Here is a 26733-nt window from a genome sequence, read left to right as displayed (position 1 = left end):
AAGAGATGAAATTAAATATACAATGTGTTTACATATATTCCATTCCGTTCGGTTAAATAGCACTGAAATAAAATCAACAAATCAACGTTTCAAATTTTATTAATTAAAATGAACAGTAATAATCGAAAACAACTAATTTGTTCACCAAAAAAGTTGTACCCTAATAATTTTTTTCTATTTTATCTAATATAAGCTTATCTCGAAAAATCAATCTTTTACGTCGTACCTTATGACAGTTTTCTACGTGTTTTTCCCGGATACTTTTCGAAAGAAACGATTTATCACAATATTTGCAAGGTACGGAATATATCATGTGTTCGTCTAAATGTTTTTGCAGTTCTCTGGTGTTACTTTGTTCTATACCGCACATGAGACAAAAAACAGAAGAGGTGTAATGATCTTCGTTGTGTAAACTCAATAGTTTCCTGAAAAATTACAAATAAATGTACCAAAAAAATTTGATTAATTCCATATTTCCACTCACGCCGATGTGTATACTTCTTTGCATTCGTAACAATAATAATTCGGCTTTATTTTATGTTCTTCGATATTATGTTCATTCATACTGTCTACGTCGTCAAATTCTATGTTACACTCCTCAATACTGCAATGCAAAAGATTAGACATATATTTGTTTTCTTCTTCGTGTATCCTACTCACAGACCTACGATCAATAAAAAACAAACTTATTCGCTAATATCTTATAACATTCGTTATATAAATCCTTCATTTCCCAGATACAACATCAGAGATATTCACTACTACCTTCCTTGTATACCAGATAATTCTAGAGCACAATTAGAACTCCTGAATAATCAATAACTGCATTCTTATACAGTCAAAGGACGAATTATAAGGGACCGCTACTTTATTACAATCATTAACACTGGAGCAACTACACTGCAGTACTTATCAAACTCATCTATATCCTTTGTACTTAATCACTTCCAGAAAGACTCATCTTAAATGGAACCAAAGAATCACAATAGATGTCCTCTTACAATTCCATAATATTACAAATCATCTTCTTTGATCAAACAGGATCTTCATAAATGTCTGACATAAAGACTCGTAAACTTCTGATTAACTCCAACCGCGTCTTTACCAAGCTTGCAAATTACCTACCAAGTCCACTATAGCATAATCTCACTACCGAACTGATTCATTTCCGGGTGTCTGTCATAAAAACTACTCCAGCTACATCTTCACAAGGCTTGTAAATTAACACCAATCCACTATAGCCTCTTCTCACTACTGAACTGGTTCATTCGCACGTGTCTGTCATAAAAACCTCTCCACTAAATGTTTACCGGGTTTACAGTCAAACCCAAAATCTATGGTACCCTCATTTTACTATCTTTTGCTGATAATTGATCTGGAAACGTCTCCAGCTGTATCTTCACCAGGTTTACAGCCATATACAATGTCTACGCTACCCTTACGATTTAAAGACCTCTCCAACCATACACATCTTCACTAAACTTGCAAATTAACACCAAGTCCACTTTAGCCTCATCTCACTACTGAACTGGTTCTTCATTTGCATGTATCTGCCCAAAAACACCTCTCCAGATGCATATTCACCGGGTTTACAGCCATATACAATGTCTACAGTAGCCTCACGATGGAAAAACCTCTCCTACCATATACATCTTCACTAGGCTTGCAAATTAACACCAAGTCCACTCCTCATCTCACTACTAAACTGGTTCTTCATTTGCACGTGTCTGCCCAAAAAACCTCTCCAGCTATATACTTACCAGGTTTACAGTCGAACCCAAAATCTAAGGTAGCCTCATTTTACTACCATTCTCCAATATCTGACCTAAAAAGCTCTCCATCTGCATGTTCATCAGATTTACAACCATCTACAATATCTACAGTAACCTTACGATTTAAAACCCTCTCCAGCCGCATCAAATTAACACCAATCTGCTAAAGCCTCATTTCACTACTTAACTGGTTTATTTGCATGTGTCTGTCAGAAAAATATCTCCAGCTACATGTTTACAGTCACACTCAAAGTCTATGGTAGCCTAATCTTACTACTATTCACTAATATCTGACCTGAAGACCTCTCCAGCTGCATGTTCACCAGGTCTACAGCCATATACATCTTGACTGGACTTGCAAGTCCACAAACTCGGATATCTGATCTGAAGACATCTCCAGTTACATGTTCACCAAGCTTGTTGATAAATATCAATTACACTGGAGCTTAATCTCACTACTAAACAGATCCATTCTCAGGTGTCTGACAAGTAGACCTCAACAGCTGCATATTCACCAGGTGTTCAGTCAAATTCAAAGTCTATGGTAGCCTCATTTTAGTAGAGTTCACAGATGCTTGATATGAATACCTCTCCAGCTGCATGTTCACCGCCTTATCTTCCATTTGCAGGTGTCTTACCTGAAGAACTCTTTAGCCACATCTGCACCAAGCTTGTAGACAAATATCAAATAATACTGTAGCTCCTCAGCTGTTTTTTAATGAATTAACAATCAAAAAGAAAGTCTACGGTAGCCTCATCTTAATACCATTCCCAGATGTCTGACCTGAGGATCTTCCCTCTGGTTAATAGCCAACAATTAAGTCTACTGTAGCCTTATTTTCCATTTGCAGGTGTCTAATCTGAAGATCTCCACATCTGCATCTTCACCAAGCTTGAAGACAAACATCAAGTAGATTATAAGCTGATCTCTACTAATAAACAGCACCATTCAAAGGAATCTAACATGGAGTCCTCTTCAACTGTCTATTCAGAAGGTTTATAACCACTAACAAATATGATCTGTGCAGTTGATGACCCAAACACCTACATCTTCATCAGGTTTGCCCTTACAAAGCAACACAATCACAATTACAGCCATTTTCCTATTTCTATTGGTACCTTTGATTCCCAACTTTCTTTTAAACTCCACCATTAACAATTATTTTGATTTTTTGTATGGTATTCTTATCTTTTAACATTCCTCCACCCTGTAAATACCTGAGGATTTATAAATATGAATATTTATCTAAAATCCCTCCTGTTTTGCTTTTTTTATAATCGATTTGATTCTCTATTGAATAATCTCGTAAATTAATCAAACATAGTATATAATATTCAATAACTGTGTAATCATATGTGTAAAGGACAAGTTAGAAATAAAAGAAGATTAATATAACCAATTGAACAACGTCTACCTTAATTACAAACAAGCAATCTAAGCAAACAGGTGATCCACGTCAAAATGACGGCCGTGGGGTAAACAATCAACTTTTTTGTGTGTATCTATGTTAATTTTTCCTTATTTTTCAAAAAAAAAAAAATTCGTACCGCTTCAAGTAGCAGCTCTTTAAGAAACTCTCTCTCAAGTAGCAGCTCTAAAATCCCAAAATAACTTCACAAACCACACAAAATCTTATGGGAAAATTATTGGTTTACCCCATGGTGGCCATTTTTCATTGGGCATCAGCTGATTTTGTCAATATATTATACTTCTTCTTCTTGTGCCATGTGACGCAATGTAGGTGACTGAGTGGCTATACTAGGCAGCATTACATTTGCTGTTTCCTTCCAATAGATGGTGGGCTGATTTTTTCGAGATTGTCCAGACCAGGTTCACTTTACACCTTTTCTTACTTTACATAATATCACTTACCTTGTCCATCTTGATGATAATCTTTCTCTAACAGTCGATGACGTGGCAGAAGATGTTCTTCTTGTACTAGATCTGCCCCGGCGGGAGTTTGTAAGTGATGTGTGACTTAAAGGACTGATTGTTGAAAAGGATGTTTGTCTTTTCCGGGACGTTGATCTACTATATCTGGGAACAGATTTGGCGCCTTTCCTTCTAGTCCAATTGTGCCCTTTCTTTTTTCTTCTTTTAAATATTTTCTGTATCTCGCTGGTATCTGATACCAAGCCTGGGAAAGCACTACCTCTGTCTAATATAATACATTAAACACGTAAAACGATATAGAGAATAAAACTCAAGTTAATACTGAATGAGAATAAAATGTTTCTTATTTCTAATCATTATTGTAAAGTTAACCTGCTTATACTACTTGAAATCACGATTATAAATGAAGAGACTCACTTAAACATCTTAAACGTTCCTTCTCGGCTAATTTCACTTCAAAATTTTCGTTATAAGGCACGGAATGTGTATGGGTTAATAATTTTGGTGTTGGAGTTCTATGTGTCGATTCCTGCATACCTTCCTCCAGTTTCTGGAAAGGGACACGTTTATATTGAACCGACGTTAATTATAAAAACATTGTAAGGTTCAGTATATTTAATAAAATTAGCATTTTGAAAAAATTTTCAAGTTTAAAGATGAATTGAAAAAGTATAACTTTAACAAGATAAAATAGTTTCCAAAAATACCTTATCATCATCCTTCTTCACAAAATCTTCATCAACTTTATAATTTGTTTTGCCATCGTTACTTTCCACATTAAATAACTTGACTTTCGAATTTATAAATACCATACAGGTCATTTTTGTAACAAAAAAAATTTTTAATGAAATAGTATAATTTAATATTAATAGTAAAACCGCACCGATAACTATTTTTTACGATATATAAAAACAATAACAAATGCTACATAATATTACACAGAACATTTTTCTGTGCAGAGTGACAACATAATCTAAAAATTGAGTACGTTCCAATAATCATCGTAATTTTTTTTTTCCGAGACCACCATAAAAACGTCATGATCTTTGCAAGACTTATAAATTAAACATAAATCTACAGGATCGCAATATGGAGACTTCGTGATAATGTGTAATTTGGAATATTCCACGTGCGCTGGCAAAAAATTAATTCAATTTCCATTTTTTTGTATTCATGGTTGTGTTTGTGACAGGCCCAATTTTATAAGCGAAGTTTAAACCTCAAACGTCAATTTAAACCACAGATATAGATTTCTTTGTTTTATAGAAGGCGTTTACCGACAAACTTCGATTTAAACGTGACCGGCTTTGTTTATTTTTGGCTTAAATCAGAGTTCAATATAAAGTTTAAGCCTAATTTTAAAATTGCGCCTTACTGAAAAGTCAGTTCCCAGCATGGAAATAATATTAAAGATAGAGAAGTAGAATTGTACCATTAGAAAATAGAGAAAGAGCATCGGTTTACCACTCTCTTCCTACTCGCTATTGAAACCAAAATACGTTATATTCATCCTTTATGGTGTAGAAAGAGATAGAAAGCGGTAAACCGATGCTCTTTCTCTCTCTTCCAATAATACAATTCCACTTACATGCCATTCTCTCTATTTTCAATATCAACTCCTTGGTTTCGGTATTGTAAAAAAATTGTTTTGTTGAATTGTTATTTGTGCGCGTTTTGAGCATTGAGATAAATTTTAACGAATGACAAAACAGAATAAATAAAAGCAAAAGCTTTAAGAGGTTATGTCACAATTTGAAATCTATTGAATTATTTAGTGGAGTGCTTAACTGGTTTAGATTAACGTAAAATCGAAATATTTTTTGCAGCGATAGTAAACAATTTTGTGGTGCGTCAAAAGTACTTATAATATCCCATAATGCATCAAATAATGAAATATATTCTCATTGTTGCAATATTTTTGAGTTTGGAAAATTCCGTTAATTCTTTCAACGCTCACTTCGACCCACCTCATGGCAAGGGTCGTCGAGAGCGTTAATCAAGACGTCATGAGTGACGCTCTCGCCGCGACCACAACTATCGTAGTCGCTATGAGGAACGCCCAAAAGGGTATTTCTGGCGCTGTGAACGCTTATTGGAATGCACCCTTAGTGTTTCTCTGATATTATTCGTATTCTGTGATATCAGTTCCAATTTTGACATGCGCATTATTAGTTGTTTATATCGACATTTCGTCACAGCTTTTGTTAAATTTTCAAAATATTGACAAAATATCAGCTGTTTGTGAGGAAACAGGAAAATCTGATAATTGTTTGCCATATTAATGGGTCTTTCAGCCATGTACAATATAAAATGGGAGCAATCGCATCGGTTCTACAGTGGCATTGTACGATCTGTAGTTTAATCAATCCGACTGAAAGAATAAAATGTATCCGATGCGGTACATCAAGACAACATTTCAATGAATCTAGTTCTATCCCAAATTTCAATAACGGTTCGAATTGTACTGTAATTAAACGTTTAAAGCTGCAAACCAAGGATTATATTCCAAGGTAAGTTGCACTGTTGTTTGTCATGAAAGATCAATATTTTTAGGTCAATTTTTTTCAGTTCTCTGAATACTACTACTAATCTAGATGATTATAAAGTCCTACTAACTTCATCACCCTTAAGTAGGTCATCATTAAAATTCAGCTATTTAAAAAAGTGCTTCAGTTTACCCTCCTTATCATTCAATACACATTGCAAAGTTTGTAATACATATTTTTTAACAATAGGGTGCAAATGTTTAATCTGTAATTCGCGTTTAAAAATCATGAATAATTCCGAATCCCCATGCAAGATCTGTTCTTTAGCACTCATGGATAAATACAGAAATCTTGATATTATAAGTTATGATAAGCCACTTGTATGTAAATGCCAGAGAAATAAATCCCTTTCGCTAATAAAAAGTTTGAGCTGTTCAGTAGCCCAACAGACTTGTGATTCCATATTAGATGGTCAAAAGAAAGATATAAGAACTACCGCTAGTGGTATAAATAATGTTTGTTATCCCCCTGCTAGTTATATGTGGACAGTTAAAAATTTAGCACCCACCGGTACATGGACTTGCAAACAGTGTACATTGTTAAATAGTGCTGATTTTACGGCTTGCGAAGCTTGTGAATCACCATATTCACCAGATTTAAATAGCAACATTAAACCGAGTGTTATTATCAAGGTAACTTTAGTTTTTGTCCAAATATGCACATAGTAGAACGTGTTTTTTAAGAAACCACACAGTTTTTGCTACCGTATGTTGATGAAACTTGTATATTTATGTCATACAAGTGTTTGACTCGCTTTATGTGTAACATCATTTTATAATTTTAGTTTTATCAAGTACTATAGATGAGAATTATGTAATTTTTGTTTTTAACCTCAAAGCATCATAGGAAATGCATGAAAACTAGAGTTGGCTTTATTTCGTTTGTAGTTCATATATGAAAAGATGAACCACCCAATATTTCCCAAAATTTTTGCCAAAGCTAATTTTTAATTAGAGAAAATAATTCCCAACTGTATTTTCACTGACAAATGTTCGTTTGCCCCCTAACCCTCTTTAAAGTCACCTCCAAATTTTGAGAGGGTAACTAAAATGCAGATAGTCACTATTGGGAGTATTGGACGCCTTTTTTGGGGGAATTCTATTGCCCCATTAGCGACCTGAGGTCATAGTTGAACGCCGTCATCCGTAAGAGACGCCGCCAGAATATTCGAGGTGGTTGAAATGAAACAAAGCATTCGTGAAGGTGTAGGACGCCTTTAGACTTACGGCGTTACCACGCAATTTTGGATTTACTTTAGAATAAGACCTACCCCATTAAATATTCCAACCTCTATTCCCCTAAATGTCACCAGAATCGTTAATAGAAGACAAGAAGCGGTGGCGGTGGGAGCAGTGAGCTGTTTGTTTGCTTCGCTCGTACTTTCTTGTCCTAGAGGATCAGAAAAGAAGGAAATATTTGAACCATTTATCAACTTTAAAGTCTTACAACTTCTAGGGGTGGAACCTAACCTATAGGTACTTACCTAACTTTATCTATCTTAATTTTAATTTAACCTTTTTTGGAGAATTCCATCGCCCCATTCGCGACTTGAGGTCAAAGTTGAATGCCGTCATCTGAAAGAGACGACGTCAGAATTTAGGAGGTGGTTGAATTGCAGCAAAGCATTCGTGGGGGAGTCGGGAAATGGAATCTAACTTAACCCAAATGTTAGGTTAGGTTTAAATCAATTATGATTTAATTATGTTAAAAATATTTTTTTTTATGTTAGTTTGATGATTACTTAAAAAAAACATTTTTAAATAAATTTTTAATGGTTGTTTTACTTACTTTACATTTAAAATCCTGAAATTAATATAAGTTCTCATTTTTCCTTTTTCCTATAATTGTTTCTTGATATCTCAGTAAAAATTCATTGAAATTGTATAATTTTTTGATTTCATTTACCTAAAACACGAAAGGACGACAATATTTTGAAATTTATTTTTTCGTTCGATGGAGTGCTAGGAGAATCTTTGAAATTGTTCAGAAACCATTCCTTATATGCCAAATACAAATTCCTTATGTTTTCTGATAATTATTTTCATTTTTCTTGGTTTTCTAGTTATCGAGAAATCAATCCTAAACTACCTTAATTTTTTTTAATCAATTAATTTTCTACTGCATTAATTTTGGCGCAATTATTATTTAATTCTAGTATTTTATTAAGAGTATTCTTTGTGTTGCTTTGATCTACACCAAATTCTAGTGATTCAAATAAAAAGCATCGCTACTATCGAATGGATACTTTTGAATGGTAGTTTTTATAAAATTATATAAAATATAAATAGTTTTTATAATATTTAGGTGGACAATTGGGCCGATAACGAATCTTTACATACAGAACCGTATAAACCGTTATATAGACGATCTCTATCCGAACTACCGACCGCTCAAAATTCTCATATTATTCCAAATTTAAACCGAAGAAGTATAGAGGGTAATTTTCCGTTGAGCAATTTTCCAAAATCTAGTACTTCGATGACGGATATTCAATCGTCCCATTCATTCGATAATTTAAATATCGGTAGAAATTACAATACACGAAGCATATTATGTGATACTACTTCTAAGGCACAAGATACTCTTTATACGTACATAGGTATTTCGGAACCAGATAAAGATCCGCATTTTTACGAAAATCACAGCATCATTAACGCCCAGAAGAGAAACATGGACTTCGACACCGATAAACACGATAAACTGTAAGTATTGAATATTCTATAATATACCTAAACACGTGTAATCTATTATAATTTGGCAACGTTGTTTATTTTCGTATTTGTAATAAAATTTCCAGATAACTTTAGCCCGTCAAGTGACCCTCATAAAAGTACGGACCCACGATACCGCCGACATGGATACCTGTCCGTAATTAGCAGGTTTAATTCTTCTTCAATGAAGATGTGAGGATTGTGACACGCAGTTATATCGTTTAGTTTAAATTTTTGCAAAATGGAATGCCGGAGCTGCGGATCATATTCACTGCAAAATTTCAAACTGCAATCTAATGCCTTGGTGTATTTTCGAATTAAAGGGGTGTAAATAAATCAATTTTTGTCCCCAACCTGAATATTTTGCCTCTGTTCCGAGTCGGTTCTATGAGGGACACACTGTATGTGTTAACAATAGTTGATACGATTCTGGACCACTTTCGAGTGGTCTAGAACTCTCCTTGTATTTCGGGGCAGCTCGATGGCACACAGTTCTTGGTCATTGAAGCTGAAGAGACATCTGGTGTCTTCGGCGGAGCTTCTAGTAAATTTTACAAGAAGTGAAAAATTGAATATTGCAAAAAGTCGAGAGAAAAGTGCTGGACTGATTGGGATTCGAACAGAGGATTGTTGGCGTGGTGTCGACGTGACATTCGTCATGGGAGGGCTCGTTGAAAAGATTTATACTATTATGCTTTCATCTTGTAAACGAAGAAATGAAAATCTCCAAAACCTACACCAAAGAAGTTTATTTTCAATTAAAATAAACTCCTGGGCAAAATTAACGCACCATGGGGCCATGGACCGTGTCTGACAGTGACAGTTGTTCATAGTTTGTAGATGTGGGCGGTCGTGAAGCCGTTGAGTACATAGACCTCCGTATAGGCCCGTCGTGCCTCACTTGACGTCACCAAAGTCGTTTGAGAAGCCGATCAGGCGGTTTGGCTTGAACTAGTCTAGCGAGTGAGTCCGATTCGTTGCCCGAGTGGCCGGGCACAAAAGCAAGTCAACTATAGTATCACATAATCTCGTTTTGACAGTAATTCGTATCAAACATCGTTTTAATCTAAAACTGTGTTAACATTTTCTTCAACAGTATGCTGATTAAAGTAAAGTTTCTGTTAACTGAACTAAACATACTGTTTTCACCAACACTCACGATTACACTGTCTGACGCGAGTTTCGATAACTTACTGATAAACTGTTTACCTTCAGTCTCTGAAGACGATAACTTGGTCATCGAAACGCGCGTCGGAAATTTGTCGATGGAAGAGGCAATGCAAGCGTAGTTTCGCTTGAATGAAGGATGTTCAAGTTGCTGGTTTGTTAGAAAAACATAATTCCAGCATCAGTCGCAGAAAGAAACTGATTTTAAATAAAAAGGAACCTTAAAATAAAGAACATTTAGGAGCATAAACATATCAGAAGGTCTGAGAAATAAGAAATTAATATCTATATATCGTTTCGCACTGCTAGAACACGTTTACACGAAGAAACAGAAGATCAGCCAAAAAAAAACTTGCTTAACAGAGAACACAAAGTTCGGAGAAAAATTTTTGCAAGATTACATCAGAATTTAATTCTTTTTTGAGATGGAGTTTGTCCGGATGAACGCGAGCGTGTCTGGCGAAAGCAAGGAAAAAGTTTTTACAGCTGTAATATATCTCCGTGCCTTTAGATGGTGGCTCTAAAATGTTGGCGAGGAATTAGCTCGTACGTCGAGCTTTGTTTGCTGGGCCTAATTTTTTATTCATACAGGACAACGCTCGTCCCCGCGTGGCTAGATAGGTTATTGGATATTTACATGATAATAGAGTGCCACCTAACAGTCCGGATACGAATCCTATCGGACTATTTCAAGTGGATTCAAAGTCTGTTTCTAATCACAACTCATAGAGGTCGCTATTGAAGATTGGGAAAATGTCTGGCAAGGTTTTGTTGATTATTTGATATTTAGCATGCTGTGACGTATGAATTCAGTGATAAGATGTAGAGAAGGGTATTAGGGTAGACCCATATTCATTTATTCTCTTTATTCCTTTTTTCCAATTTGGAGTTTTATTTATGCTTTTACAGAAAAAAATTGAGGTTATGTTAATGTCATAATCGACTAATTTGTAGGTTTTCATTATTAATTCAATGTGACTTGCGAATATTTTAATTTTGTCTGGGAGTTTATAATCAGAAATAAAAATTCCCTCAGTATTTTAATATATTTAAAATCAAATTGTGTTACGTGTTTATGATTATGGACTTTTCTGTAATCACCCTGTATACTAATTATTTAAATCACTTTATGGTTTTCACGAATTATTAAATTTGAAATCGCATTTTTTTATTTACTGAATTTGGTTTGTTCAACATTCCAGAATTCAACTTATGAAAGATTCCAATACGTCCAAATCGAGTTGGGTATTGAACGAAAGGAGATGGACTTGCAGGCAATGTTCATTCGCTTATAACGGTTTCAGCGTTAATAAATGCGATATTTGCAAAAGTTTGAAAACACCGCCGTCTTTAAACCAACCTTGTACAGTTACCGTTACGGAAGATGTTAATTTATGCAGTTCTTCTCATATGTGAGTCGAATTTTTTATTTTTTTTAACATCGTTGCTGATTTCTTTATAATTAAAAACATTTGTTTGTGTTTCTGAACTATTCCAAACCGCCGTATCGAAAATTCAATTCTATTTTTACCTAAATTAGTATAAAATCATTTAAATAACGTTAATTTATATTGACATCTGAATGTAAATGACCATTTTGGCAACGTTGCAGTATCTTTATATTGAAAACGTGATGTTCTAGAACTTGGTCGAACATTCTAAATGCTTCCTTATTCTTACAGACCGAACATTCGAAATTTCTAGATAATTTCGCTTGGAAGGTTTTAATATTTTCCGAAATTCTTATAAATTTATTTATTATTAACCAAAACATGCATTACGTCTATTGGTGGATGCAGAATTTTCTTACTCTTCATTAAATTAACCTTCGGATATACTTCTGCATCCATCCAGTGTAGGATAATAATAAAAACACGTTTAGCGTTTTCCAGGCTTTAGAATCCATTTATCGAAGTCCCAGATGTCGGAAATTAATATTTCCGCTTTTATCAATAATTGAATCTCTTTTTAAACCGAATTTTTCAATTCAATGAAAGGTTTTATTTTGGAGGGTCTACTTTTCGGATATGAGGGTGGGGGGAGGGTAAAGTCGAAAATATGTGTTATTCACTTTGTTATTTATTCAACAATAATTTAAATTTGAATTGAAAACTGTCTTTTGATAATGTTGAGCATATCGAGGTTAGTTTTACTATAGATTCGATTAGGTTAAGTTTACTTCAGATTAGGTTATATTACGTTAAATTTTGGTTTTATTACATGAGGATAAGTTTACATTGGCTTTCATTAAATTATATTAAGTTCACTATACCTTCGAATAAATATACTATAGCTTCGATCAGGTTAGGTGTGCTTTAGCTACGATTAGGTTTGGTTTACTTTAGTTTAGAGTATGTAAGGTTAAGTTTACTTTAGGCTTCTATTAAGTTAGATCAAGTTTACTGTAACTCCGTTTATGTTACATTAACTTTAGTTTCAATCAAATCAAGTCATTTAGTTTAATATAACCCCGATTATATTAGGTTAGGATTGCTTTAGATTCGGTTTACTTCAGCTTCTATAAGGTTATGTTAAGTTTACTTAAACTCCGATTAATTTAGGTTAGATTAACTTTGGTTTCAATTAAGTTGGATTAGGTTTATTTTGGCTTCGATGATGTTAAGTTTATTTATGCTTCAATTTAGATTAGGTTGGGTTTACTTGAGCTTCTATTATGTTATGTTAGGTATACTTTAGCTTCGGTATGTAGAGTTAGATTTACTTTAGCTTCGATTAGGTTATGTTAGGTTTTCTTCAACTTCGATTAAGCTAGATTAGGTTTCCTTTTACTTCAATTAGATTACTTTAACTCCAATTAGCTTAGGTAAGTTTTCATTTGGTTAATGTTAGACATTTTTCCATGAAATGCTATATGTTTTTATTGTCTAGGAGAAACGCATAATTCATAAATTCAGTTGTACCGGAAGTCAACCGATGCATTGTTTTATAAAACTGGTAGTACTAATTTCCGGTATCCGGGACCTCGATAAATGGATTTATCGATATCGAAAACGCCTAGTTATCGTGTTTTAGAATGATTCTAATATCTATGATTGAAATTTGGGATTATTTTGTATATTTTAGTGCCGTAAATAGGAGCGAATCAAAATTGCAGGTTCCTATTGCTACGCTCGATCAGGATTTAGATGACGATTTACAAATAATACCGGGTGCGTTGGAATTATAAAACCAATTTAAGATCGATTTATTTATTAACGAATTCCAGGTAACGACGTTATCGAAGAACAAAAATGGACTTGTAAAAAATGTACTTTGGTCAATAGCGAACGTTCCCTCGTATGCGAAGCTTGTTACGGTTCCAAATTGAGATCCATATCTTTAAATCACGACATGACATTGAAGAAAGGAGAATTTTGGTCTTGTTCGAAATGTACATTAAAGAATTCATTGAATTCTTCGATATGCAAAGTTTGTAAAACGGAAAAACATTGCTTGGACGCGTCGCCACGTCACGTCAGATCGAAAAAGAATCTTTCTAAAACCAGCCCAATTTCCAAAGTACCAAACACGAGGAACGTATCGATTACCAAACCGGAGAAGAGTAGAGTGAATTTACTAACGGATTTAGATCAAAGTAAATACCAAAACTGTTTATTTTGATTTTTAGTTATTTGATTTTTTTGTTTTTGTAATTTTCAGATTCAATCACCTCAGGGCCTTATCAACCGTGGCAGTGTCTTGTTTGTACGTTCGAAAACACCAAATCATACGTAATCTGTGATATGTGTCAAAGGATGAGGGAGGACGTGAGATCGTCTCATCCGAAGGAACCGCCGAGATTGACCCAACAGGAAATGAGTAATAAACATTGGAATTACATAGTGAAATATTGTAAATTAAAAAAACAAAGTTATCTGGACGAGGATTTTCCACCTATGCCTTGTAGCCTTTATTATAATCCGGCCGAAATGAAAACGGCGGAAATGAAAGATTCCCACGTCGTTAAATGGAAACGATTGAGGGATATAGTCGTCGATGAGGATAAAGAACTTGCGTGGGCGGTATTCAGAAAACCGCAACCTTCGGATATATCTCAAGGTATTAACAACGATTTACTCAATTCTTGTGTCGTCCACCCTTACAGATTGAATTTCTTCGTTTTATTGAGTCTTTTCTCCAAAATTCTTTCTTTTTTGATCAGTTTTTCTACCCTTAATATATGAGGGTTGCATTTCATCTTTTTGTTTAGTCTCTTCTCAAAAATTTTTTCAATTTTTTCTCGATCTTTCGTTTTTGATAGCACCCCGTGTAGTTATAAATTTTTTTCCATGTGTTTCTAATAAAGATAAAAGTACTTTTTTTATAAACAAAATGTTTTTATTATTCAGACTATTTTGCCAAAAATCATAGTGATATTCAAAAATTTTCGAAGAACTCCTGTATACTACTGACAAAATTTTATATATGATGGTAAATTCTAGTTCAATCGGTTGTTTTTATGGGAAATAACTTTTATTTATTTAAATTGTTGATACAACTTTCATATATTTCCAACAAAAATAAACGCCCTTTTTCCATGAGGAAAATTCAAACTTCATTAAAGAGCCCCGTTTACTAGTATCCAAATTTAAGATCAGATGTTATTTTTTGGTTAAAAGGAGATTTACCAGAAAAATATCTGAATCTTTCTTAAAAATCATTTTACAATTTTTTCCATACATTTCCTCTAAAGTAAACGTTCTTTTTCCGTTAGCAAAATGCAACCTTTTTGAAGAACCCTGTACAGTACTATCAAAATTCGACATCTGATGTTATATTTTTGGACTAAGCAAAGATTTTAATAATTTTTTTTTAAATTGGTGATACAATTTTTTCTATATCCTTTCAAAAAAGAAAAAAAGTGCTTTTTCCATAAGCAAAACTCAATTTTTATTGAAGAACCGTGTATACTATTGTCAAAATTTGATATCTTATGTTATATTTTTGGTCTAAATAGAGTTTTTCGTGAAGACTAATTATTTTTTTAAAAATTGGTTCAATCCAAATTTGATACCTGTTGTTCTAAGCGAAGATTTTCATGGAGAATCCAAAAACAAAATTCAATGTTGATTAAGTTTGACATCTCAATCCCATACTTTGTTCAAAAAAAAAAAATTTCTGTCAAATTAGTAATAAAAAAACCTATTTCCAACAGAAAAATTTTTTTCCTTGGCGTGGTACTTTTTTTCCCTCAAAATTAATAATAAAATTTTTTCCACTTGTTTCCATATTAAGTAAACAGACTATAATTTATATAAAAATGCCTGAAAAGAAATTATTTTGGACAATTCAGCTGTTAATTAAATTAAAATCATATTACACTGTTAAAATTCAACCATAAACTAATTCATACTTATTATAACAGTGTATTTTATATTTATTTAATACTGTAGGAGTATTGGGCAACTGCTGGTTATTGAGCGCTCTTGCAGTATTAGCCGAAAGAGAGGATTTGGTAAGAGCAGTTCTAATAACCAGGGAATTCTGTCCGCAAGGTGTATATCAAGTTAGGTTATGTAAAGACGGACATTGGGTAACGGTTTTAGTCGACGATTATTTTCCTTGTGATAAAAGAGGACATTTATTTTACTCGCAGGTAAAGTTTATTATATCTTAACCTATCCTCATACGATTTAATTCGAAATTTATTCATTAACAGGCTAAACGGAAACAACTTTGGGTCCCTTTGATAGAAAAAGCGGTAGCTAAAATACACGGTTGTTACGAAGCTTTAGTTTCCGGACGGGCGATCGAAGGTCTGGCAACATTAACTGGAGCACCTTGTGAAAGCATCCCCCTTCAAGCTTCATCCATACCGGTACCGGCCGAAGAGGAATTGGACGTGGATCTGATTTGGGCGCAGTAAGTTCGTTTTTTTCTTACTGATTCCTGTTTTTTTCTTGGAAAAATTTTTGTAGATTACTCTCGTCGAGACAGGCTCTATTTTTGATGGGAGCTTCTTGCGGAGGTGGTAATATGAAAGTTGATGAACTCGAATACCATTCAAAAGGATTAAGACCGAGGCACGCGTATTCTCTGTTAGACGTAAGAGATATTAACGGTTCCAGGTTGCTCAAATTGAGGAACCCTTGGGGTTGGTACCAATTTATTTATATATAATGTGAAATATTAAATTTGCTTTATTCATTCAACTTTTATTAGATTCGATTTACATTAGTTTAGAATAGGTTAGGCTCATTTTAAATAAGGTTAGGTTAGGTTATTTTAGCTTTGAATAAGTTAAGTAAACATTATCTTCGATTAAATTAGGTTCATTTCAGCTTCGATTTGATTAGGTTAGCTTTAGATAATGTTAGGTTAGGTTTATTACAATTTCTATTAAGTTAGGTTTACTTTAGCTCAAATTATGATAGTTTTACTAATAGCTTCGATTAGATCAAAATAAGTTCAGGTTTAAATTAGTGTTAGATTAGGTTCCGTTAACTTCAATACCTGTTAGGTTAGGTTTACATTAGCTTCGATTAAATTAGTTTCACTTAAGCTTCGATTAGATAAAGTTAAGTTCAGGTTTACATTGGTATTAGGTTAGGTTACTTTAACTTGTATTAGGGTTAGGTTTACATTAGCTTCGATTAAATTAGTTTCACTTCACACATTTAAATTTTTTGTTCCGATTCAGGACATTTCGTATGGAAAGGTGATTGGTCCGACGATTGTCCTTTGTGGACCAAAGAATTACGATCGGAATTAATGCCCGATGGATCTGAGGACGGTACTTTTTGGATTGCTTTTATGGACGTTTTAAAATATTTCGATTGTATCGATATATGTAAGGCGAGAAATGGATGGAACGAAGTACGTTTGACCGGTATACTGCCACCATTAGCTAGCCAACAACATTTATCTTGTATATTTCTTACTATTTTAGAACCTACCGAAGTAGATTTTACATTATTTCAGGTGAGTTGTAATTAAATATCATTCATTCCAATATACAGAGTAGTCGACGCTCGACGGGACAGAGCCTAACACCTAATACCAACAGACATAAAATGACACCAATAGATACGAAATTATACAAATATCGTAATGATTGGTCCTTATGTAACTTTGTATTTTTAGGAGGGTCAAAGAAAATCCGAAAAATCCCAACGATCTCAATTGGATTTGTGCGTTGTTCTATTCAGAGCAAGGACCGAATCGACAATAGGAAGTTTGGTGGAGCACAGTAAACGTCAAGTAAGAGGATTCGTAGGCTGTAATAAAATGTTGGAGGCCGGAGAATACGTAGTCGTTCCATTGGCTTTTAATCATTGGCATACGGGTTTAGAAGATGTATCAGCCTATCCTAGGTAAATATTCCTGAACATTTGAATATCATATTCGAATAATTGTCAAATCTACCCCATATTTCCTTTGATGGTACTTACCATTAAAAAAATTGACATTTTACTTCTTAAAAATTAATAAAGAAAGTCTATTGGGGTCTTTTTGTGTCTGTTCATATTTAATCGAGTCTATTCATGTCCGGTTACATCTGTTGGTGTATGTCTATGTCTTTTGGTGTCCTCTATCTCTATCTCTAGTGTGTTTGTGGGTGATCATAGGACGCTATTTGTATATTTTGGTATCCATCTGTGTCTGTTAAATTCATTTCGTATCAGTATATGTCCGATGGTGACACGTTTGTGTCTGTTGACGTTGATTCATGACTGCTGATGGTTTCTTGGTGTCCATCTGTACTTGCTGTCGTTTTATGTCTGGCGGATTGTGTCGATGCCTTTTTATGTTTGTTGACATCTATTTGTGTCTTTCATATCCGTTTTATATTTGTCTGGTGTTTTTTGTGTCTGTTGACGTCTATTTCATCTATCTTGATATACATTTATGTTTGTTGATGTATTTCTTGGAGTCCGTTTTATATCTGTTGATGTTGGTTTGTGTCTTTTGGAAACCCTCATTTTTTTTTCAGATATGTCTTGGCCATACACAGTTCTAAAAAATTGTTAGCAGAAAATATCCGACCGCCTAATTATATTTTGGCCGATGCAATAATATCTCTTACATTAGCTAGAGGTCAACGACACGAAGGCCGAGAAGGAATGACGGCGTATTATTTGACCAAAGGATGGGCAGGTTTAGTTGTTATGGTGGAAAATCGCCACGAAAATAAATGGATACACGTCAAATGTGATTGTCAAGTAAGTAATTAAGAAAATTTATATCAATATTCTTTTTTTTCACAATCAGTTACAACGATATAAAAAAAATTTACCATTAGCAACGTTTATCTCTATTTCAGAGATGATTGGAAATAACCATATTTCTAATATATAATTTTTTGAAAATTTATGGATAAAAAAACTATCAAACCTCATATTTTTAGTATTTAAATTTGTTTTTTCAAATATTTTCCAGGAAAGTTATAACGTCGTATCTACGAGGGGTACTCTAAAAACAGTTGATTCAGTACCACCGTTAACTCGTCAAGTGATTATAGTTTTAACTCAACTCGAAGGTAGCGGGGGTTTTTCGATAGCGCACCGTTTAACGCATCGATTAGCCAATTCTCACGGATTACACGATTGGGGTCCTACAGGATCCAGTCACGATCCCGAATTAGATCATCAAACGACCGGTCTACATTCACCTCGTTTGTTTTGAATCGTTTATTAGTATATATTGAAATAGATCATTTGTTTATAGAAAAAAAAAGGGTAAAAAGTTCACGAAGGGGTTTTAGGAACTGAATTTGTTTTTGTTTCAATTACACGGTGATAAAAGAATGTTTTTTTGGAAATTATGCCGATTGTTGGACCTAATCGATATGATTTTGGAAATTAGTTTGAATCCAGAATCAGAATTTGTCCGGCAGATCAGTATTTTGAGATTTTTTCGTTATTTTTAAGGTTATGTATAGAAGACACGATTTTTTTAAATATTTTTTAGTAAATCGAGTAGTTAGAGAAACTGTTTTTTGCTATTTCAGAATTTATATCGTTTCAGGTGATTGAATAAATTGAATTAAACAAACCAACAATCGAATTTATTATGAAACCTTTCAATAAGAATTAGTAATCCTCCTTCCTTAACATTATCTGTATGTCTATTATCCCTGACAGAAATTGGTAATATTTATAAACGCCTAGTCTTCAATTGATTGTGATTGAAGTGTGAAAATGAAACATTTATTCACTGTATAAATAGAAAATGAGAAAAAATTAGAAACAAAGATATAAATATAAAAAAAAAGCGCTATTTAAATGGTACGAGAATAAACCCACAATAAATGGACATGTAAAGCAAGGACATCGCAAAAAAGATAATGAATTGACAAACACGACAAAGAATTGACCAAGAAGACAATATATTGACAAACAAAACAATGGATTGACTAGGAAGACAATATATTGACAAACAAGACAATGGATTGACCAGTAAGACAAGACAATGGATTGACTAAGAGGACAATAAATTGACAAAGAAGGCAACAGAATCGCCAAGAAGAAAATGTATTGATATATAAGACAATCGATTGACAACTAAAAATAACCAAAAATACTTGCCATGACTAAGAAAACAATTGATTGACAAAGAAGAGAAGTGCTTAACAAAATTTATAGTAAATACCAAGAAGACGATGGATAATAAAAGGATTGACCAAGAACATGATGGATTTAAAAAAATACAGTGGGTAACAAAAAGAAAATCAAATGACAAATAAGATAACGGATTGAACAATAACGCAACGAATACCAAGAAGATAACTTGACAAAGAAAACAATGGGTTGACCAAGAGGAAAATAGATGAAGAGAAGACAATAGATTGAATAATAAGACAATATATAGACAAAGATACAAAAAAGAAAGTGAAAACAAATTTAGAGGAAATGGACATAGATTACAAATCTGATGCCTAAAAAGGCATAAGGAAGTAATTGATTTGGACTTTATGAAACTGTTGATGATATTCATACTGAGTACACTGTACTAATAGTCACAATTACACTGTTGGAGGAACGTTTTGAATACAAAGTTGTCTTCTTTAGAGTGACACACCATGTCAATGTAAATTTTTGTATTAAGTGACAATTTCCAATAAATTACAGTAAAAATGCAATAAAAAAATTTATTTATAATGCAGGTACATAATTTATAACAAACATTAGATTTAATCAATATATTTTTCCCCATACAAAAGTAGGGTTGATAAATCGATTTGTTGTAATTTTTCATCCATTTCTTTACTGCGTTTTACCTTTACCTGAAATTTATAGAACGTTCTTCCATATAAAATGCGTTATTTAATTTATTTTATCATCTCACCATTGGTTTTCCTTCGATAAAATCAGTCTTCATAAACCAAACACCGTTTTCATCAACTTTTAATCCGTAATATTTACAATCAGAGATTAGTTCACTGGTGGAATTGTACAAGAGTAGTTTTGATAAAACACCAATTGGAAAACATATATTTTTACTATTATAAGCAACGGACATCATTTTCAGACTTAAACTAAAAATAATAAATTTCAAATAGACTCTAGAAAATATGATTTTAAACCAAGAAGACCAAAAATTCGCATAACCAAAACTACTGGAAAATCATTTTTAGTTTATTATGCAATCTCTAAAAGATCTAGTTTATAATAACGGTGTACAAAAGTCTGATCAGTTAAATATTGGGTTGCAATCCTAATTATGTCATAGGTAATCTAACCTAACTAAGTGAGAATAGAACGAGGAGAACCCTTGTTAGAATACAAAGTTAGTACTGAACACACTGTTTACACTACCCCTACACCAACACTCACAATTACTCTATCTGACGCTGTTTACCCTCAGTCTCTGAAAGCAAAAACTTGGTACAAAGTTAGTGCTTCACGAGAATCTGCACAAACTAGAGTTCTGGAAATCATCACAGATCTTACACCTCTTCGTCCGAAAGAAGTAAATCTTCTGAATTATGTAAGGTTCAATGTTGAGAAAGACAAAATATTGAATAAAGGGATCTACCAACTCTGTATACCTCTGTATTTTGATAAATACATAACTGCAACTAAACCTTAAGAAAAATACTATGGATACAGATGGTGCCAAAAATCACGACAGGAACTTGAGTAATCAGGATTGGCACTAAATAATCATTATCTCTAGCTCATATTTGAGCGTGTGACATACCGATCCATTCTAACAGTCAATCAATAGAATTTTATTGTTTTGGGATCCCACTCATTAAAGACAATCAGCAAAAAAGGAGCACAAAACCTTTTATCGACTAGGAACCTTCCAGTGGCATAGAAAAATGCACTTACAATAATATCAGGATAAAAAACTTCTCTACACTTTAAAAAGTTATTTTCGAACTTAAAAATTGGAAGACTTGGGATTTAGTAAATTATACTAATTTCCTTCAAGACATTGCATCTTAGGAATCACTTAATAAGTGTAGCTGTAAATGACGAATGCAGGGAAAGAAAGAAATACAACTGCCCAAAACAAGTCGACACAGAAAATGATTTAGACTTGTAAGAGCGAGAACATATCCTTCTAGAAACCATCTTAGATACTGGAAGGCGAGCTGTTGTTGGTTAAGCAACGAAGAAGACTCAATGGACTTTCGAAGTCTCTCCCTACATTTAATCTAATCTATTAATAGCTGTGAGATAGTAAATGTGAGAATAAGTTCCAGCAGTACTTTTCATTCACAATATATATGACCATTGTTGTTATAGAAATAAAGATTCATGCCTAATAGGGTAATTGGACCTAGAAAAACGTTCACTTACCTCCTTAATTGTGGCATTTTTAAAAACGCCAACGATTGCAGTAAAACAGGCAATCTGTTTAATTTTCTACATACTCTCACTAGGTTATTTTTTTGGTATGAAAAACTTATATCTAAACCAATCGATACCAAATTGGTCCTGTAAAAATAATGATACTTTATATTCAAACAAATTCAAATGAATCTAAAGGTATGTTTATAATGAGAAGTGATTCAATAGAGCCAAAACTTTCTCCTTTTTTAAAATGGACTCCACACATCTAATAAAGTAATTGATACCAAATTCTGCTTTGAAGTTCATGTTTTTCAAATCCAGAGACCCAGCAAAGTCGATTCATACCAAATTGGTGTTGGAAGTTTATGTTTTTTGACTCCAAAAACCCAGCAAAGTCGATTGATACCAAATTTATGTTTGTAGTTCATGATTCTTGACTCCAAAAATCTAGCAAAGTCAATTGATACCAAATTCTGGTTTGAAGGTAATGTTTTTCAAATCCAGAGATCTAGTTAACTCAGTTGATATGAAATTTTGGTTTGAGATTCATGGTTCATGGACTTCAGAGACCCAGCAAAATCGATTGATACCAAATTTATGTTTTTAGTTCATGATTTTTGACTCCAGAAATATAGCAAAGTAAATTGATACCAAATTCTGGTTTGAAAGTCATGTTATTCAAATACAGAAATCCAGTTAATTTGGTTGATACCAAATTGGTGTTTGAAGTTCATGATTTTTGACTCCAGATCCAGCTGTATTGATTGATACCAAATTCTTCTTGAAAGTTGGTTTTCTTTATAAAAATAAATTTATTTGTGACGTTTCTCACCTCCAATCCTTTGGCAACTGTATAGCTCTATTAATAGCCTCATTATTTCCTAAATTAAAAATTAAATACATCGTTTCAAAATATGGGCGGGCATCTTTTAAAGATTCGTTACATATTTGTATGTTTGCAGATTTTTCAAGACTATCGAAATAGTCATAAATACATAATAATCGTTTTAAACATTCTTGTAAATGAGTATCATTGATATGGGAATCAAAGTTGTTGATATTCTCTTCGCAGCACCTAAAAGAATGTAGGAACAACACAAAAAAATATTATATTAATGTACAGTGTAGTTACGCTCACTTGTATGCAGAATAAGCGTGGAATCTTACAATTGGTTGTAAGATGACTATTTGATGAGCTCGAGATATATTTTGAATAACCATATCTTGCCGAACGGCTCTTAACCTATCCATAACAAAATCGTATTTGATTATATAAGGCACCTTATCATTTTTATTAATTACCCTAAAAATAATTAACTAGTGAAATACAAAGGTAAAAAATATGAATGTTTTTGAGACTCACTCATCTAAGAGATAATTTACCGTTCGTAGAAGTACGTTTGGTGGTCTCAAATTTTCCGGTTTTAAAAAACATTTTCCTGCGGCAGATCGAGAAAAACATTTCACCATTTTATTTTTATCTGCTTTTGGTAATTTGTTGTTCACTGTATCTGGAATAATTTCTAAAATGTGTAATAAACGTTGTTGTTCGCGTCTAAAAACAATCAATAATTCACTATACTTAGCAAAAAAAAATTAAACTTACAATTTTATTTCTTCCGGGGGACACATTTCGTTGCAAATTCCAATTATATATTTTTCTTCCGTTTTGTTCATTCTGTTGTCAAATTAGTTCCAACTTGTCTTGGGTAATAAAGAATAAACTAATTTGACAGAAATATATTTTGAATATTGTAAAACAAATGGATACATAACCTTTATGAACAAGTATTTACTAAAATGACAGCAGCAGGTAAATAGCCATTGCGTCACAGTAGACGTTGGCTACAAAATAGCAGGCTGGCCACTCTAAATATGTCAAACTTTTGACAGATTTAAAGAATCATAGAATAAAGAGCAGATAGATAAAACTATAACCAACTGCTCTCTTATGTACTCTGATTAATATATGTCATTAAATTAAATTTGAACTTCTCAGTAACAATAACGGTAAAACCTACCACACAATATCTTCAAAAAAATTGGATATTATGAAAATTTATACATATATAATAATTTAAATAAAATATCAGTACTAATAATAGTTTTAATGTAAACAAAACAATGTTTGTCCCCCAAATCAATATGGCTGCTTATTGAGACGTCATCCTGAAATGACCTATCAATGTAACATACAGTGTTACCACACATCCTTAGAAGCATAAACATATTAGACTAATAGAAGTTGTCCCGCAACAGGATGGATAACAATCCATATTATATAATATAATATACAGTGTTACCACACATCCTTGGAAGCATAAACATATTAGACTAATAGAAGTTGTCCCGCAACAGGTCGGATAACAATCCATATTGTTATCCTCTGATCAAGAAGGGTCTCAATGGTATGGGCTTTTCCAAAATATTTATGTATACCAATATTATACCCAGATACTCTTTTCTGTCACTGGTTATGTAAGGATTCAGGGCGCACAAACTCTATGCTCTTTCTGTAATCTTTAATTTTAAATCAAAAATATAAACGCCAGCATAATTACTTCCCGTATCAAGATTTGAACGATTTAAATCTGTCCCCTCAAATTGAAGCCATTTTTTCAACATTATGTTCATACTCCTAGTATGTATTCTTCGTGCCTGTGATTTCGAAATTATTAGCCTCGACTAAACAAAATGCTTTTAGTAAAATCATTTTATCCATACAAATAGCAAACAATCGTAGCATTACTGTGAATGGGCTGTTCCGTAAATTAAATTGACGTCGTTGAAACTCTATACGATGCTATGTGCTGTGAATTCCTGGATTAGATGGTAAAACAAACCTTTAAATAGTGATTTTGTTTGACAATACTTGCGTCACTGTCGTTGTCAACAGTGTTATAATGCTTTGAAAAGAAAAATAAATTGAATTATTATGTATTTTTATTGTGAAATACCGTGTCAACTGTTTTTTTAACAAATGTGCAGTAGTTATGTGAAACCTTAATCGAGGACGACTTAATAATTTACAGGTAATTAAGTTTAATGAGTCTTAGGACAAATTTGCTCAAAGTCGAAAGTAATCGATCTTTTCCTCCTTCCAGTTACTATTACGCTTCACCTATATTTTCTAAATCTAATTTGAAATATATCTCAGTTAATAATTTATAAATAATAATGATATTTAACATGGAAAAGCATTGTTATACGAAACTTGTTACAACAAATAATATTGTTAAAATTTAAAATACAAAATAATAAATAAATTAGAATTTCTGAATCATAAAACTTAGTTTATTGAAAAAATTGTTGGTTTTACATGATTTTTGTAAAATAGGTAATTATATTATTTATCAAATATCTATAACAACGTTTTGGTATTATAACTATTTTTAAAATAAAATTATCTGCGTTGTTATTTTTTAAATTAAATCATTTATTTGTATAAAATTATTTGATAACTTTTGAAACTCTATGGAATTATTTTAAATATTTATATTCATTGAAATTGGGACTCACATAATAGCACAAGGTGACTCATTGTTATGTACATATTTTTTATCAGTATATGACTAAATAATTACTAGCAATAATTTAATTTTGTTTTGATTTATCTTTATTTTATGAATTTATTTCATTAATAATAATAAAGTTTTGCATTTAATCTAATTTTTATCATTATATTCGAACTTATCTTGCTTAGATTTAAAATTTATATATTTTAACTAATTAACTTGTTATAGGAGGCTCTAAAAAGCCTTCAAAATGAACATCATGAGAAAGTTGAGGAGTGGTGTTACTAACACCTCTTCTGTCTCCTCATCTGACCTATCAGATGGACCTTCTTCTCCACACACACAATTGGGGCTGATGCATCTCAAAAAACTTTTTTCTGAATATACTCACCCTGTTCATCCTCTCACAGATCGAGAAAAAGACGACAAACTATACAATATGTTGCCTCTTTTTTGTAAGGTAAATTTTTCTAAAATCTTTCAAATATTCACAGAATTGTATTCTTTAATATCATTATAAATAATGTATGGGGTTGTAGTCCAATTAAAAACGACAAATTATCCACAAAAAGGTAGTTTTTTTCAGATCTAACTACCCCTAGGACTTTTGTTTTATATTGTATCAAATTATTTGGTACTTTTCTTCAACTTTTTACACTTTTTTATATGTTTTTCCTGATGATTTGTCTTGATTTTAGGTCTCCTTTAATTGAAATTTTGCTTAAAAACAGATAAAACCTTGTAATTTTATCTGTCGAATGATCACAAAATATTATTTGGTGTTTGATACAAAAATTTTAATTCAGTTTTATATGTAAGAAATTGTTTTAATTATTAGGTGTTTGGTACAAGTCCGACTTCTGATATGAACGAAAAATTTTGGGATATCCTATCATTTTGTCACGAAGTATCTCTTCTAATGGTATCAGAAATAAGTAAGAGAGCTTCGAACCAAAGTACAGAGACAGCTAGTTGTGCCATTACGAAATTTCTTGAAATCGAGAACTGTGAAGAATCCAGTAATGGCTGGATGCTTCTTTCCACCTTAAACTTATTAGCTGCCGGAGATTATACATTAGTACAGGTTAGTATCTAATATACAGAAATTTAAAAAAAAAAAGCAAAACGTGTATACATTCACTGAAAATCTATATCCTCTAAGCCACTTTTTTAAACAAACAGGGGACTAGATTTGGAGAATTTGGTGGTCAAAATACAATTAATGAAATGTACTCATTTAAAAATGTAATGATATACTGGGTACTAACATAATTTGATCCTGTTTTTTGTGCAAAATATATATTCATTCAATGAAAATGTATGTCCTTTAAGCAACTTTTATTGGGAAACAGGGAACTAGATCTGGAGAATTCAGTGGTCAAAA

General features: G+C 32.7%; 4 protein-coding genes across 9 annotated transcripts in view; 2 read left to right on the top strand and 2 right to left on the bottom strand.

Annotated features, from left to right (window-relative positions):
* Window positions 1-83: 83 nt before the first annotated feature.
* Window positions 84-4612, bottom strand: LOC130893731 (zinc finger protein 761-like). 3 transcript variants are annotated; one of them, XM_057800062.1, is made up of 5 exons: window positions 4374-4612; window positions 4084-4216; window positions 3646-3931; window positions 485-664; window positions 84-425 (listed from the first exon to the last, which is right to left on the bottom strand). In XM_057800062.1, exons 1-5 carry the CDS (start codon window positions 4485-4487, stop codon window positions 161-163), a joined length of 978 nt encoding a protein of 325 aa, XP_057656045.1. In that variant the 5' UTR covers window positions 4488-4612; the 3' UTR covers window positions 84-160. The 3 variants fall into 3 exon arrangements, with proteins under 3 accessions (XP_057656045.1, XP_057656047.1, XP_057656046.1); XM_057800064.1 differs by having other exon boundaries at window positions 485-604; XM_057800063.1 differs by having other exon boundaries at window positions 3646-3910.
* Window positions 4613-5809: 1197 nt separating this feature from the next.
* On the top strand, window positions 5810-19091 carry LOC130893730 (calpain-D). 2 transcript variants are annotated; one of them, XM_057800060.1, is made up of 14 exons: window positions 5810-6176; window positions 6235-6844; window positions 8517-8914; window positions 11293-11502; window positions 13175-13260; window positions 13317-13685; window positions 13751-14149; window positions 15484-15686; window positions 15750-15952; window positions 16009-16184; window positions 16731-17011; window positions 17174-17403; window positions 18024-18252; window positions 18470-19091. In XM_057800060.1, the coding sequence occupies exons 1-14, from the start codon at window positions 5977-5979 to the stop codon at window positions 18713-18715; spliced, it is 3840 nt and encodes a 1279-aa protein (XP_057656043.1). In that variant the 5' UTR covers window positions 5810-5976; the 3' UTR covers window positions 18716-19091. The 2 variants fall into 2 exon arrangements, with proteins under 2 accessions (XP_057656043.1, XP_057656044.1); XM_057800061.1 differs by lacking the exon at window positions 6235-6844 and having other exon boundaries at window positions 5887-6176.
* Window positions 19092-20166: 1075 nt separating this feature from the next.
* LOC130893729 (SAC3 domain-containing protein 1) lies at window positions 20167-23668 on the bottom strand. Of its 2 annotated transcripts, none has more exons than XM_057800058.1 (7): window positions 23441-23668; window positions 23198-23389; window positions 22973-23137; window positions 22667-22909; window positions 21841-21978; window positions 20378-20567; window positions 20167-20315 (listed from the first exon to the last, which is right to left on the bottom strand). In XM_057800058.1, the coding sequence occupies exons 1-7, from the start codon at window positions 23509-23511 to the stop codon at window positions 20223-20225; spliced, it is 1092 nt and encodes a 363-aa protein (XP_057656041.1). In that variant the 5' UTR covers window positions 23512-23668; the 3' UTR covers window positions 20167-20222. The 2 variants fall into 2 exon arrangements, with proteins under 2 accessions (XP_057656041.1, XP_057656042.1); XM_057800059.1 differs by having other exon boundaries at window positions 23198-23357.
* A 926-nt stretch (window positions 23669-24594) lies between these two features.
* The window catches only part of LOC130893728 (WD repeat and FYVE domain-containing protein 3), a 39095-nt gene continuing 36956 nt past the window's right edge, over window positions 24595-26733 (top strand). Inside the window, exons 1-3 of one of the 2 annotated variants that reach the window (XM_057800055.1) lie at window positions 24595-24866; window positions 25578-25809; window positions 26188-26433. In XM_057800055.1, the coding sequence (XP_057656038.1) occupies window positions 25600-25809; window positions 26188-26433 (456 nt within the window). In that variant the 5' untranslated portion in view covers window positions 24595-24866; window positions 25578-25599. The remainder of the gene's footprint in view (window positions 24867-25577; window positions 25810-26187; window positions 26434-26733) is intronic. The other variant, XM_057800057.1, reaches the window with a different exon arrangement.

The sequence above is a fragment of the Diorhabda carinulata genome, chromosome 5, assembly GCF_026250575.1.
Source record: "Diorhabda carinulata isolate Delta chromosome 5, icDioCari1.1, whole genome shotgun sequence".
Lineage (NCBI taxonomy): Eukaryota > Metazoa > Arthropoda > Insecta > Coleoptera > Chrysomelidae > Diorhabda > Diorhabda carinulata.
This window is presented reverse-complemented; position numbering and strand designations above follow the sequence as displayed.

What these genes read in the sequence shown, in the direction of transcription:
- LOC130893729 (XM_057800058.1), bottom strand. Translation starts at nt 23,511, where the DNA reads ATGAACAAAACGGAAGAAAAATATATAATTGGAATTTGCAACGAAATG. An exon ending in CAGTTGCCAAAGGATTGGAG is followed by an intron (nt 21,979 to 22,666) that starts GTGAGAAACGTC and finishes TTATTTTTACAG; the next exon opens with GACCAATTTGGTATCGATTG. An exon ending in AAAATGCCACAATTAAGGAG is followed by an intron (nt 20,568 to 21,840) that starts GTAAGTGAACGT and finishes TATTATTTTTAG; the next exon opens with TTTAAGTCTGAAAATGATGT.
- LOC130893731 (XM_057800062.1), bottom strand. Translation starts at nt 4,487, where the DNA reads ATGACCTGTATGGTATTTATAAATTCGAAAGTCAAGTTATTTAATGTG. An exon ending in GGAACGTTTAAGATGTTTAA is followed by an intron (nt 3,932 to 4,083) that starts GTGAGTCTCTTC and finishes GTATTATATTAG; the next exon opens with ACAGAGGTAGTGCTTTCCCA. An exon ending in TTATCATCAAGATGGACAAG is followed by an intron (nt 665 to 3,645) that starts GTAAGTGATATT and finishes TATTGATCGTAG; the next exon opens with GTCTGTGAGTAGGATACACG.
- LOC130893730 (XM_057800060.1), top strand. Translation starts at nt 5,977, where the DNA reads ATGGGAGCAATCGCATCGGTTCTACAGTGGCATTGTACGATCTGTAGT. An exon ending in ACCAAGGATTATATTCCAAG is followed by an intron (nt 6,177 to 6,234) that starts GTAAGTTGCACT and finishes AATTTTTTTCAG; the next exon opens with TTCTCTGAATACTACTACTA. An exon ending in CAAATTGAGGAACCCTTGGG is followed by an intron (nt 16,185 to 16,730) that starts GTTGGTACCAAT and finishes GTTCCGATTCAG; the next exon opens with GACATTTCGTATGGAAAGGT.